This window comes from Pseudophryne corroboree, chromosome 6, assembly GCF_028390025.1.
Source record: "Pseudophryne corroboree isolate aPseCor3 chromosome 6, aPseCor3.hap2, whole genome shotgun sequence".
Taxonomy (NCBI): domain Eukaryota; kingdom Metazoa; phylum Chordata; class Amphibia; order Anura; family Myobatrachidae; genus Pseudophryne; species Pseudophryne corroboree.
Genome location: NC_086449.1, coordinates 563,175,822 through 563,190,991, shown reverse-complemented (window position 1 = coordinate 563,190,991; position 15,170 = coordinate 563,175,822). Strand labels below are relative to the sequence as shown.

Here is a 15,170-nt window from a genome sequence, read left to right as displayed (position 1 = left end):
GCACACCCCCACCCCCCATATTTGGCACTAGCAAAGTGAAGAATGTGCGTGCGCCAAAGGCGCGCGTGTCAAAAAAGAGGTGTTGCTTCACTAAAATGGGTGTGGCTTCGCTGAAAGTGGCGTGGTGCTGTAGGAAAAGACTACCTTATACCCCAGTTTTGCAACCTGCACGCCGAGACATTAGCGACCATAGGGAAAAAAATAATCCTGATTTATGCCCTTCACATTATTTGTCATTATTCCCATTACACATTATGCCACACACTGCAATGGCCCTTAAACATTATGCCACACACCGTAATGCCTGTGACACATTATGCCACACCGCAATGCCCGTTATAAATTATGCCACACACTGCAGTGTCCCTGAGACATTATACCACACACCATAATGCCTGTGACACATTACGACACACACTGTAATGCCTGTGAAATATTACGCCATGCATCACAATGCCCGTTATACATTATGCTACACACTACAATGCCCCTGAGATATTATACCACATACAATGCTCATGATACAGTATACCACACACCGTCATGTCTGTGACACATTATGACACACACCGCAATGCCCGTTATTCATTATACCACATACCACAATGTCCGTGATACATTATTCCACACACAGCAATGCCCGTTATATATTATGCCACACACCGCAATGCCCACTACACATTAAGCCCTACAGTAAGGCTTCTAATTACTTTTAAATTACCTGCTTGTAGCCAAGGGTTTCATGATCTTGGTTCCATGCACGGTGCCAGGGGTTTCATGCTCAGGGTGTCATGCTCGTTGCCAGGGGTTTCATGCTCAGGGTGTCATGCTCGTTGCCAGGGGTTTCATGCTCAGGGTGTCATGCTCGTTGCTAGGGGTTTCATGCTCGTTGCTAGGGGGTAATGCTTGTTGCTAGGGATTTTATGCACTGGGTGTCATGGGGAGTAAAGCTGCCCAAACCGCTCCGTGTGCAGCGGGCACCGCTGCCCGATCCCCCCATTGCTGCTGCTGCCCCCGCCGCTCCACGGTAGCAGGGCACCGTCAGCCGTGGCCAGCGCTATCGTGGGTCCCGGCACTTCCTAGACGCTAAAGGTCAAGTATGACCTCTAGCATGTCTCTTCCATGGCGGCGGCCATTTTGGAAGACACATTTAGCAGATTGACATGCGGACGAGTCGTCCGCATGTCAATCTGCTCTGAATCAGTTGAGGCGCCCCCGCAGCCCTGCGCCTCTGCAGTGGTTGCGGGGACAGTAGTTACGCCACTGATATAATGGTGTATAAATTAAATACACCATCATTTCACATAATTTCAAGTCTCCAGAGTGCTGCCTTATTGCAAAATGTGTGTATATATATATATATATATATATATATATATATATGTCCAACAATGAACGGCACTCAGAGACAACGATACTTAACGTTTCGGGGAGCGAACCCCCGTCGTCAGGACACAGCAAAACCCCTGACGACGGGGGTTCGCTCCCCGAAACGTTAAGTATCGTTGTCTCTGAGTGCCGTTCATTGTTGGACATTTATTCATTATTTGGTTCTGGCACCTGAGCCTCATTATCTCTTACATAGGAGTGCCGGCTGCTGCTGGATTTTTATATATATATATATATATATATATATATATATATATATATAATATGTCTGCCAGTCTATAAGATAGAAAGTAAAAAAATGCTATTTTAGGTCAGGTTGCTTCCAGGATAATTGTGTCCCAAAAGAGACTCCCCCACAGTACAGTACCCTTTTAAGGGTTAAAGTAGCTGGTATTTACGGCTGTAAATCTCTTGGTGCACGCACCGCATACCTTCCAATGTAATGTTCTCTTCAGCAGTCTCCTATCACACGTGTGCAGGCTCCCTCCCTCGTATTGTGCTAGCATTCCGGAGGCCCATCAGCTGTCCTCTGGTGAGAATGAGATGTGCCCCCTCATTGCAGCCTGCCTGGCTGAGTTATTGCCAGTGTAGCTGCAGAGGTGAACGGGAGCGGCAGATGCTCCTGCTGGCTGCTGACCCGGGCGGTTGTTTCCGGGATCGATCAGCAAGGAGGGAGGGAGGGGGGGGTGGCGGCGGCAGCCCGCAGCAAACGCTTCACCTAGGCGGCCCTGTCTGGGGGTGAAGATGATTTATAATGGTGGCGGCGGCTGGCCAGACTTGCGCCGCGACCGCCGCTAGGTTAACACAAAATAATTTTTTAAGTAAAACTTACTCAGCAGCTGTGTACCGCCCTCTAGTGGCTGCCGCCCATAGGCAGCTGCCTAATGGTAGCGCCGGCCCTGCTGCCACCTATACAGGGAGCCGTGCCGGAAGTGCTTCTACACCGTAGCGGTGTGTGGCGGACAGCACACACCACACCTGCTACAAGCAGCCGCCCTGCAACTACATGTGTGGTTTGGTACATAGACTGCCTATAAACGGTGTCCCCAGGGTCCCTGCTAACAGGTCCTCTCGGTCACACTCATGGCTGACGTCTTTAGCCAGCTAGCTGGTGTGGCGGCAGCAGGGACTCAAAATATTAGCCTCATGCAGCTGCGTTGAGGCACGCAGGTACAGATGTATCGGTAGATGTTAAATCCTAGTGGGCTAAGGGACCTGTGACGTCAGGGGGCGGAGCAAGGACACTTCTTTGAGTATCCACGCCACGAACTATTACCTTTAGTAATCAGGTGGCGAGCGGAGCGAGCCACTGTTCTCGAAGCGTGGCGAGCGAAGCGTGGCGAGAGAAGCGAGCCTGCGAGGGTCCATTTCTGGAACCTTTGCCGAACTTGCTCCTCCCCTTCTCTTGCGTGTCACGTGGGTCAAATGTCCCTTAGACCACTAAAAAATAGACACACCCGTCCCAGCAGCCAGGGTGACATGAGCGCCGACCTCAAGAAGTGGGAATATGTCCCCCTCGTAGCTCCCGTGTTCTAAGCAGACAGGGGCTACCTGTCTGTATGTTAAAGATAGAAAAGAGAGAAAAAAATGAAAATAAACTAAACATTTCTGGAGCCCTCCACAGTAGTGTCTTGCTCTGAGGGCACTTTTTACTGGGCTGATAGGAGCAGCATGAAGCCAGCCACACACGCACGTAAAATTTAAAGTGCACTGGCTCCGTGGACCCCATCTATACCTCACTGTAACCAGCATCCCAGTGTCCCCTAATGATGATAGAGAAATTCTGTATTATACTAAACATTTTCAGAAAATACCCATAAACAAAATACTACAGTAACATAATCGTTTAAAACACTGCAGTTGATTAGGGAAACCTAATGAAGTGCAATAGAAAATAAAGAGACTGGAAAGAAATGGAAGAAGAGCAAAGTATAAAACTAGGGGTTGAAGTGTCAAGAAGTGGACCAGTGGAGAAGTTGCCCATAGCAACCAATTAGCTTTGATGTAGTATTTATCAAGTACATAAAATGCTAGGTAGAAACCAATTGGTTGGTATAGGCAACCTATCCACTGGTAAACTTCTCCACTTTTTTCACTGCTTGATACATCAAGATCTAGATCAGGGAGGGACTATTAAAAAAGAAAAAAAAAAGAATGTCTCTTTTTTTTTTTTTTTTACTATTTTTGAATGAGGAATACTAGGCAGCTGTAGTTCCTCCTTCTCCAAACAAACCAGTGTCTAATGAATAACGAGTTTTATGGTAAGAACTTACCTTTGTTAAAACTCTTTCTGCGAGGTACACTGGGCTCCACAAGGAATGGACAATGGTGTAGAGTAGTATCTTGATCCGAGGCACCAACAGGCTCAAAGCTTTGACTGTTCCCAGAATGCATAGCGCCGCCTCCTATATCACCCCGCCTCCCTGCACAGGATCTCAGTTTTTAGTTAACCAGTCCAATGCAGTAGCAGGAAAAGAGACGACAACGGTTAGTAGCCACAACACCGCATTCTCACGACAGCAGACGTGTCAGCGGCTAATGCCATACCAACCCAAAGAAGCCAACTGCGTCAGGGTGGGCGCCTTGTGGAGCCCAGTGTACCTCGCAGAAAGAGTTTTAACAAAGGTAAGTTCTTACCATAAAACTCGTTTTCTGCTGCGGGGTACACTGGGCTCCACAAGGAATGGACAATGGGGATGTCCTAAAGCAGTTCCTTATGGGAGGGGACGCACTGTAGCAGGCACAAGAACCCGGCGTCCAAAGGAAGCATCCTGGGAAGCGGCACTATTGAAGGCATAGAACCTTATGAACGTATTCACAGAGAACCACGTAGCCGCCTTGCACAATTGTTCAAGGGTCGCACCACGTTGGGCCGCCCAAGAAGGTCCAACAGACCGAGTAGAATGGGCCTTAATGTGATCAGGAGCAGAGAGACCAGCCTTCACATAAGCATGTGCAATCACTATTCTAATCCATCTGGCCAGAGTTTGCTTGTGAGCAGGCCAGCCCTGTTTGTAAAACCCAAACACAACAAAAAGAGAATCAGATTTCCTAATAGGAGCAGTTCTCTTCACATAGATACGGAGAGCCCGTACCACATCCAAAGACCGCTCTTTTGGAGACAGATCAGGAGAAACAAGTGCCGGAACTACAATCTCCTGATTAAGGTGTAACGAGGAAACCACCTTAGGTAGATAGCCGGGACGAGTCCTAAGAACCGCCCGGTCACGGTGAAATATCAGATATGGGGAACTACAGGACAAGGCACCCAAATCCGACACTCTTCTAGCTGAAGCAATAGCCAGTAGAAATACCACCTTAAGGGAAAGCCACTTAAGGTCAGCTGAACCAAGAGGTTCAAACGGAGACTCTTGTAACGCTTCCAAAACCACCGACAAGTCCCAAGGAGCCACAGGCGGGACATAGGGAGGTTGGATACGCAACACGCCCTGAGTAAAGGTATGCACATCAGGTAAGGTCGCAATTTTTCTCTGAAACCACACCGACAAGGCAGATATTTGAACCTTGAGGGAAGCCAGACGCAGGCCTAAGTCCAGGCCCTGCTGAAGAAAAGCCAATAACTTGGCTATACTAAACTTGGAAGCGTCATAGTCGTTAGATGCGCACCAAACAAAGTAAGAATGCCAGACCCTATAGTAAATCCGAGCCGAAGCCGGTTTCCGGGCCCGCAACAAAGTTTGAACGACCGTTTCAGAAAATCCTTTAGCCTTTAAGACGGAAGCTTCAAGAGCCACGCCGTCAAAGACAGCCGGGCTAGGTCCTGGTAGACACAGGGGCCCTGAACGAGGAGGTCTGGGCGTTGTGGAAGTAGAATTGGACGCTCTGACGATAGGCCTTGCAGGTCTGAAAACCAGTGCCGTCTGGGCCACGCTGGAGCTATGAGAAGCAGAATTCCTTTTTCTTGCTTGAACTTCCGAATTACCCTGGGCAGGAGTGACACCAGAGGGAACACGTACGGCAGCCGAAACCTCCACGGTACCGCCAGCGCATCCACGAATGCTGCTTGAGGATCCCTTGTCCTTGCTCCGAAGACCGGAACCTTGTGATTGTGTCGAGACGCCATCAGATCTACGTCTGGAAGGCCCCACCTTTCCACTAGGAGTTGAAACACTTCTGGATGGAGGCCCCACTCGCCGGCATGCACGTCCTGACGACTGAGAAAGTCTGCTTCCCAATTCAGGACTCCCGGAATGAATATTGCCGATATGGCCGGTAGATGGCGTTCTGCCCACTGTAGAATCCGTGAGACTTCCTTCATTGCTAGGCGGCTTCGAGTGCCGCCTTGATGATTTATGTAAGCCACTGTGGTGGCGTTGTCCGACTGTACTTGAATAGGACGGTTCTGAATTAAATGCTGGGCTAGGTTCAAGGCATTGAAGACCGCCTGCAACTCCAGAATATTGATCGAGAGGAGGGACTCCTCCTTGATCCACCGCCCCTGAAGGGAGTGTTGCTCCAACACCGTGCCCCAACCTCTTAGACTGGCATCTGTCGTCAACAGGACCCAGTCGGATATCCAGAACGGACGGCCCCTGCACAGTTGTTGGTCCCGGAGCCACCAGAGCAGTGACAGAAGGACCCCCGGAGTCCATGAGATCATTCGAGACCTGATCCGGTGAGGCAGGCCGTCCCATTTCGCTAGAATCAGCCTCTGGAGAGGGCGAGAGTGAAATTGAGCGTACTCCTCCATGGCGAATGCTGACACCATGAGGCCCAGCACCTGCATCGCCGAATGTATCGACACTTGCGGACGAGATAGGAAGCAACGAATCCTGTCCTGAAGTTTCAGGACTTTCCCCTGAGACAGGAACAACCGTTGGTTGTGAGTGTCCAATAGTACTCCCAGATGCACCATGCTCTGAGCAGGGATCAGGGATGACTTCTTCCAGTTGATGAGCCACCCGTGGGCTTGCAGAAACCGGACCGTCACATCTAGATGATGCAGGAGAAGTTCTGGGGAATTTGCCAGAATTAACAAGTCGTCCAATTACGGCAGTATCCTGACCCCTTGACGGCGGAGTACCACCGTCATCACCGCCATGACTTTTGTAAAGACTGGCGGAGCCATTGTTAAACCAAAAGGTAATGCCCGAAACTGGTAATGGCAGGTTAGCTGCAGGGACCACAAACGGTTGCATCGGCATTGGGGGTCCCATAGGGGGTGTTAGTTTATGAACTAGCATATGCAGAAGCGTGGAAAAAGCGGTCCACGGCGGGTCATTATTTGCCCCCGTTGCCACCGTCCCACTGGGGGGCAAGGAGCCTCCAGAACCAGAGCCGCTATATTCTCCTCATAGGTATCTGCGGCTTCAGCACCACCGGCAGTGTGTTCAGCCCCAGAACCGTTACCCTCAGAAGCAGACATGATATAACTTGCAGTATCAGGTAACACAATACAATTTGTCAGCAGCACAATACCTCTAGCCCAAACCCCTGCGCAGTGTAGTCAGCACCAGCAGAGATAAAGGAGAGATATGGTGACTAAATCACAGAGAAAAATACGTAATACAGTATATCTTTGTGAAAATCTTATATTAGATAAAACCTGACGCACCAAGCCCCCTCAGGTTATAGAATATAGGGATAGCAAGTTGAGTGAAAGACACGAGATGGACACCACTCAGCTATCAAATGCACACACAAATAGTCACAGTCTGTACAATGCAGAGGTTATTACTAACAATAATACTGCACTGGACTAGCTTACACAGCTATATAACAATAGATATAACAGTACACAGTAAGAACTGGATGTATATCACAGGGTAATTGTACTAGGAAACACTGACTAAGTGCACTCTTTCTTAACTAACACTGACTAAAAAAAGCAGGTAGAATACTTAAGTGTCTTGTAAAGTCACAGCGCTGACAACCAGGCGGCTTTACATAGGAGGATTTGCCCAAGCATTCCCAGGAACAGTGAGCTGAGGGATAATGGCGCCGCAGACACTGCCAGGGAGTGAGGGAGAGACAGATATGCAGCTCCAGGGCGGGAACATTTGCAGAAAATGGCGCCCTGGGGCTGGGGGAGGGGCTTCAGGTCCAAGCTCTATCCCCCTGCGGGCAAAACCACCGGGTACTGCGGGATCTAATAAAACGGTTTATAGAGAAAACCTGACCTGTCCCATGCCCTGGTGATCTAGTGGGATCGCCTGTACTCCTCCCACTGACCGCGCCGGATCGCGATAAAGACCGGGTCCCGCAAGCGGGACCCACATACCACCTCCCGAAGCGTGGCCACGCGATTCCGGAAAGCCCCCGTCGTGTGTGACAAGAAGAAAACCGGAGCCTCCTGCTGTAGTTACCCGGCAACCAGGGCTCGGGAGTGTACAGCGCCGCTGGGGAGAGCCAGAGCTGCAGCCGTGAATGTCCACTGACATGTAACACTGCTGCTGCCCTTGAAGTCTTCACTTTTTTCCTCAGAAAAAAAGCTCTTCTTAGGGCTGCCTGGAGCAGCCCCTCTGTTAAGTGCCTGCTACTGCAGCACCAACTACAAAACTGAGATCCTGTGCAGGGAGGCGGGGTGATATAGGAGGCGGCGCTATGCATTCTGGGAACAGTCAAAGCTTTGAGCCTGTTGGTGCCTCGGATCAAGATCTTACTCTACACCATTGTCCATTCCTTATGGAGCCCAGTGTACCCTGCAGCAGAAATATTCTTGCATACAGCAGTGCATGTTCCAGATATAGAGTAGAACATGCATTTAACATTTTTATTTTTAATGTAAGTGTAGTAATATAGCATAGAAAGATTTCTATTGCCAGTTTGTTTTGCAGGTTTTCTGTCTTAACAATTCTTGATGCCTAGTAATATAAATTAAGTAGAAAAGTTCTCTAGCTGCTGAATGTGGAAACTGCATTACCGAATGAATGCAGATAAGGCTTTCTAAAATGTAATTATTTCAGTTATTCCAGACAAAACCGGCAGAGAGTAATTGTTCCAGCATTTAATTAGAAGTTACAATGATCTACACTTATTACCTAAAGAAGATAAAAGTCGAATGTAAAGTGCTTTGTTAAAATATACTCCGGCATGCTCCGTGGCCAAATAGGAAAACTCTTACTGAAATAATTCCTCTTCTAATGTGGCTAATGGCTGTCTGTTGCAACTAAATGTATTATATTTATACTTCCGCTTCAATAAGCAACAATTGAGTTGTTTATTGTCTTGGACACACAAATCATCTGTTTATCATTGTCTAGCAAAGTGATTTTTCTGATATTAGCAATTATTAAACATACATAAGGCAGGAACTTACCCATCATGCAGTACCATCAGGGAGGCGTCTGATTAACTCCAAATTTATTCTGGAGCAGGACAGTGACCCCAAACATACAGCCATTGTCATTAAGCACTATCTTCAGCATAAAGAAGAACAAGGAGTCCTGGAAGTGATTATATGGCTCTACAGAGCCCTGATCTCAACATAGAGTCTGTCTAGGATTACATGAAGAGACAGATGGATTTGAGCAATCCACAGAAGATCTGTGGTTAGTTCTCCAAGATGTGTGGGACAACCTCTCTGCAGAGTTCCTTCAAAAACCATGTGCAAGTGTACCTGTGATGCTGTTTACAAGGCAAAGGGCGGTCACATCAAATATTGATTTGATTTTTATTTTTCTTCTGTTCATTCACTTTATTTTTATCAATTAACAAAATGCCAACTTTTAACACTCCTATTTTTAAGGTACACAAGAAAAGGGTCTGTTTGGTTCCGCACTGGACATATAAATTTGTTTACAGTGTTTTTTAGTTGTATATTGCCCTCACAATGATGTGTATGAACTACCAAAATTGGATTTCAAGGATTTTCTTTGGTGCTCCCAGAGTCAGTGGTATGTAGTTATGCAACATGAAGTAAAAAGAAAGACTCTGTGTTGGGGCACACTAAGGGGTATATTCAATTAGCAGTGATAACGGACTTTTCACGTGAAAAGTCCGGTTTTCGGGTGAAAAAACTGACTTTTCACGTGAAACGCAATTACAGCCTATTCAATTATCCTGGAAAATTTATCGGTGATCATTTTTTCACTAATTTCACTTCACCTTCTCTGAAGCAGGTGAAAAGTTGGGAAAAGTCACTATTTTAAGGTAAAAATGTTTGGATATGGTACAGAACTCCTGGGACACCCCCCTTAATGACTAATTAGGCACGTTGAAGTTTTTAATTATTTTTAATTGGCCAATAATGACATGTAATTTTTGGGGTGAAAAAGTAAAAAGTGATGGAAATTGGGGTTCAAGGTATGGGACAGGTATATTGGGGTGCTTTATGAGTGGGACAGGTGTTTTTTAGGCTTGTAGATGGGAGTAATCGGTCTGTTTCCACTTTTTTTTTTTAAAGTACCCTAAAATGACCCAAATATATACTTATACCCATTTTCATGTACCCCAAATTTAATGAGAGCATTTATTTTGCTCAAAAAAACTTGCTTTCTATAATTATTTTGCATTTAAAAAAAAAATGCATATAACAGCCATTTCACACAATTTAAGTCCCCAAAAACTCTCTAATGTGATCTCTAACACACTTCTCTTCTGTTTTCCTATGTTAGTTTAGCATTTTTTGGGGTACAGGCTGATTTCCCCAATTTCACCTGCACTTTTCACTGCAAGAATTTTCACGTGAAACCCGGTCGGAATTGAATAGGTCAAAAAATGGAGCGTTTTCGTGGCAATTTTCGGCCGATTGCCGCAAAAAAATTTCGCGCGGAAAATTGCCGCGAATTTGCCGATAATTGAAAAAGGAGCGTTTTCGCGTCAATTTTCGACAGATTGCCGCGAAAAATTTTCCCGCGAAAAATTGCAGCGAATTTGCGGATAATTTAATACCCTAGTAAGTGTGCCCCAACACAGGGGGAAATTTACTAAGATTCGTATTTTCCAGATTCAGGTCAAAGTTCAATCACGAATGACATCGACGGTGTAAAATTGCAACTTTTTGAATTGATTACGACTCATTTACTAAGCTGTCGTATTCGTGTTTTTCTGTTGTTCCGATGTCGATGTCATTCGTGGTTTTTTGCTGTATAATGCGGCCGCGTTTGTTGTTTCGCGGCCGCGTTTTTGTTTATTTTTACGACTGCGTCACATGTCTGTTACGGCAGTGATTTAGAAATTGCTGCCGCGTTTTTAGTCCTAAGTTTCGTTTTTGTCACGCGTCCGTGATTGGTTGTATTCGTGAAGGAGGAGTGTCTGTGCATATTACTATAAAACCGCCCCAAACACACCGCACCTCGTGGGTTTAGCTAGTGGAGAGGAGAGAGGAAGGTGTATTTGGAGTTGGTGAGTTTGGTGGAGTTTTTGGAGGTTTTGGAGAGGAGTTTTGTGATTGTTGAGTGCTGTACTGTGTGTGTAAGTAGTCTTGTCCTATTTGTCGTATTGTTTTTTCTCAGTTTGTCAATTTTTTTGTCCTTGTTTTTTTTTTAAAGTCTTTTGTCATTGTTTGTGAGTGAGTGAGTGAGTGAGTGAGTGAGCGTGTGTGTTGGCTGTGTGGTGTGTAGTAGTAGTGGAGGAGTGTGTTTTGTGTTTTGATTTTTCAGTGTTTTTTGTCGTTTGTCATCATGTCAGACTCAGAGGTCAGTGTGGTGGCGGAGGTTAGTGAGGTGGAGGCTGGTAGTGAGGTGGAGGCTGGTAGTGAGGTGGAGGCTGTTAGTGAGGAGGAGGGGGGTAGTGAGGAGGAGGAGGAGGGGGTGCCTGTTGCTGTATTCTCCAGTGATAGTAATGGTGTTGTGGCTCCGCAGCCACGCACCACTACCAAGACTGGCAGGAATATTAAGTTCAGCTATGCTGAAAACATGGCGTTGGTGCGTGAGCTGATGAAGCACCATCGCCAATTGTTTGGTCAGGATGCTGGCAAGGTGTCCTCCCGCAGGAAGTCTGTCCTGTGGGGGCAAGTAATAGTTGCCGTCAATAGTGAGGGTGTGGGGAGGCGGACTGAGGACACGTGTCGCAAGAGGTTCTATGACATAAAGCGGCGTGTCAAGGCCAAGATGGCCAAAGAGGCAAAATCAGCCCGAAAAACCGGAGGTGGCCCCCCTTTCCGGGCAACCTATCGGGAGTGGGAGGAGCCTGTGCGGGCATTGATTCCTGCAGAAGTGGTGTCTGCTACTCATGTCCGGGATTCGGACCGACCCACGCAGGATGGTGAGTTTGATTTGTTATATTTTTATTTAAATGTCCTCTAAATGTTTTTTAAATCATTTTTTAAGGGTAAAGGATGCAAAAATTGTTGGTCAGATATTGCAGGCCTATGCACCCTTAAGGTGTGTTTGTGTTTAGAAATGGCATTTTCCATCTTGCCTTGGCTGTATTTTTTTTTTAATTTTGCGCTAAAACAGGTGCAATGCCTGCTGGTATGTGTATTTGCCATAATAATTTTGCGATATTGCATGGACATCGGTGTTGTATCTAATTGTTTTTTTAAATATTTGATTTATTTACTTCCTAAAAAAGGTTCTATTAATTCAAAATTACATTTTGGTAACATTTGCAAGTAGTCAATCTATGCAATATCTGACGCATAATTCTCAAATGTAACAGATTTATTTTGTGCAACACCATGTACATTTTGATATACACCACAAATTAAGGAAGCACGAAGATCTTAAGCAGAAATTAGTTTATTTTCGAATACCTAATAGATGGTTACAGTACACTAAGGCTTTGCAGTTGTAATTTTTACACAAAGCATGGTAATAATGTTTGCTCCACTTTTTCAACAGTCCGACAGACCAGCCGGCCAGACAGGCCTCAGACAACTCAGGATGATGATGGGATTGCAGGTAAGACTTCACTGTAGTCACATATTCTGCAAACACATAGAAGTACAAAATATTAATGTTTATATATTCTCATAGGTTCTGCTTCTGTAAGCCGACCTCCTGTAAGGCGCCCATCACAGGGCTCGGGCCACTTACCCAGGAGGCCAAGTAAGACACGGCGTCTTGGCACGGAATCTGCGGCTCCATCTTCCCCACCCAGGCGGCGCATTTCTGCAGTGTCACCCCAGCCACCACTGGCACTATTGGCGAGTCCACAGAGTGATGAGCCCCGATCACCTCAGTTATCTGGTGAGTCAAAACAGAAACTAAACACATAGCAAATAATCTACACAGTACAGTTACTATGTTGTGAGTTGGAGTTGAGATTACATGTTTGACATAACAAGCAATGTGATGTTACGTCTTCAATTGCTAAAGGTGAAAATGTTTAATTTTTCAATGTCTTAGTGGTTGATATCGCCAACATCATTATTAAAAAAGAACATACATTTGTACAAATTTAGGCCACACACGTGCACATTAAAATAAATATAAAAACCAAAATTAAAAAAAAAAAAATCCTCCACAACATTATAGTGTTCACACATCTCCCCTGTCCGGTATGTAGACTGCTTACTTGCTCCGCTCCTCTGGACTATCCAGGTAAGCAGTCTATATCGTGGCCAGGGGAGGTGACATAACACTGTAATGCTGTGGAGGGGAGGTAGTTAGGTGAGGATTACTCAAGTCTGTCTATGTGCACGCCTGTGATGGTATATATGTTTTTGGCGAAAAAACACATTATAAGTTTACAAAAACAAGTCAAAAAACTTGTAAAATGGAGTATTATGAATGTAGTAATGTGTAGAACTAGCAAATAAATTAATAGAAAAATAAACATTGCATGTTGGCCACCCCATACAGAGCCCAGCTTGATGGCCGACGTGGACCAGCAGGGACAAGACCAACAGGCAACCATCACACTGCAACTTACACCTGTTGACCCGAGCCAGCCAATACAGCTGCAGGATATCCCCCAAGCCTCCATGAGTCCACAACTGGCACAAGCTCCACCCCAAACACAAATACCAGATGACTTTTGGGCCAGTTGGACAAGCCAACAGGCCCAAAGCAATGCCAGCCTGACCGCACATACCCAACACCTTGCCAGTCTGCCCCATCATCTACCGCGCATTAGTCGCAACTCGGGCAGACTGATTGTACAAGTAGGCCGAATCGCAACATCGATGGAGCAAATAAGGGCTGACAACAACCAAATGCTGGCTCATTTAACGCGCATCATTGATGAGCAACAGCGCCATCAGCAGGCACTCGTTCAACTCATTCAGCACAACCAGGTTGTGAATGAGTCGTTATCCCGGATTGTAGCCAGCCACACTGCAACCAACACACAACTGAATGCTAGCATTAATAATTTGAGCAACAACATAACATTGATGGCAGCTCAACAAGTGACCTCCAGCTCTGGGACCACGACCCCTATCCAAACGCCAGTAACCTCCCCTGTTCGGCGTTCCTCCAGAGCACGTGCCAGTGAGCCAGCACAAAGCACAGCACCCAGGACACACAAGCGAAAAAAATAACAATTTTGACAAATGTTATTTAAACAATAAAAATTTGGATTTGACAAACACACAACTTCCTGTGTCCGTCTCAAACATTGTTGAAGCTGCTATGTATGTATGTATGTTTTTCATGGGTAATGACTGAAAAGGTATTTATAACATAAACTAAGTACAATGTACACACCACTATAAACAACAAACAGTAAGTAACAAAACACACAATAGAAAGTATTGCAAAGTGTTTAGTCAAGGATAATTACATCCTACAAAAACTTACCTGAAAAATACCGCAGGATCACTTCTTGCCGTACCTGCCTCCCTACATATGTACTCACACTGTCACCAGATGGTTCTAACTCCTCTGCTTGCTGACTGCTTTCTCCCTCATCATGTGCCAGATGTTGACTTAAACACAGATTATGGAGAAAACAGCAGCAGAACACAATTCTAGTCACCTTTGAGGGACTATACAACAAAAGGCCTGCAGATTTATCCAGACACCGAAACCGTGACTTCAGCACACCAAAACATCTTTCTATCACATTCCGCGTAGCCTTATGTGCATGATTGTAACTGTGTTCAGCAGGAGAATCAGGTTGGGACAATGGAGTAAGGAGCCAAGAGTAGCAGCCGTAACCCCCATCACCTGAAAAACAGATATAGTCAACATTAGTACATGTGTTAGATTATTCTTTCCCCTACTCAAAACTAGAGTTTGTTGTTAAAAGACATACACACAAAACATTTTTAACATACCCAACAGCCAGCCATCAGGCATTTGTCCGGCCTCAAATTTATCGAAGAGCGATGACTGACTGAGGATGAAGGAGTCATGGCAGCCACCAGGGTAACCTGCAACAACACTCATAATTTTAAAGTTTGCATCACAGACCACCTGGACATTAGTTGATTGTGCCAGATGTCTATTTGTATATATGTATTGCCGGCCCCTAGGTGATCTCAGCTGAACGTGTGTGCAATCTATGGCCCCCAGCACATTGGGCATGCCAGCAAGCTCATAGAAAGCTACCCTGACAGCACGCCACTCCGACTCCTCGGTAGGGAAGCAGATTGAGGCATTAATGTGTGGATCCAACACATCCAAAACCTGAGTGGACATTAAAGAAGCTAAGGTGAGTGTCATGTTAGGTATTCTATACAATACTGTGTTGTTTGTACTTACAGAAGCAACACTTACACATAACCGCATATGTATTTTTAGACTCACCTGATTCAAATATCTTGAAAAGGTGGGCTGTGAGATACCAATGACGTCGCCTGCCACAGCCTGGAAGCTCCCAGTAGCCATAAAGTGTAACACAGCCAGGAGTTTGTGTAGGCCTGAGACAGAGCGAGAGCGTGCTGTCTCAGGGTCTAGGCCCAGTTTGACAAGGTCATACAGGTGGAAAAT

At 45.9% G+C, this 15,170-nt stretch overlaps 1 protein-coding gene across 2 annotated transcripts in view; it reads left to right on the top strand.

Moving 5' to 3' along the window:
- CHST11 (carbohydrate sulfotransferase 11) overlaps positions 1-13,792 on the top strand; it is a 358,621-nt gene extending 344,829 nt beyond the window's left edge. For both annotated transcript variants that reach the window (XM_063927770.1, XM_063927769.1), the window contains exons 3-5: positions 12,135-12,194; positions 12,270-12,482; positions 13,098-13,792. In XM_063927770.1, coding sequence (XP_063783840.1) covers positions 12,135-12,194; positions 12,270-12,482; positions 13,098-13,777 — 953 coding nt within the window. In that variant the 3' untranslated portion in view covers positions 13,778-13,792. The remainder of the gene's footprint in view (positions 1-12,134; positions 12,195-12,269; positions 12,483-13,097) is intronic.
- Positions 13,793-15,170: the final 1,378 nt, after the last annotated feature.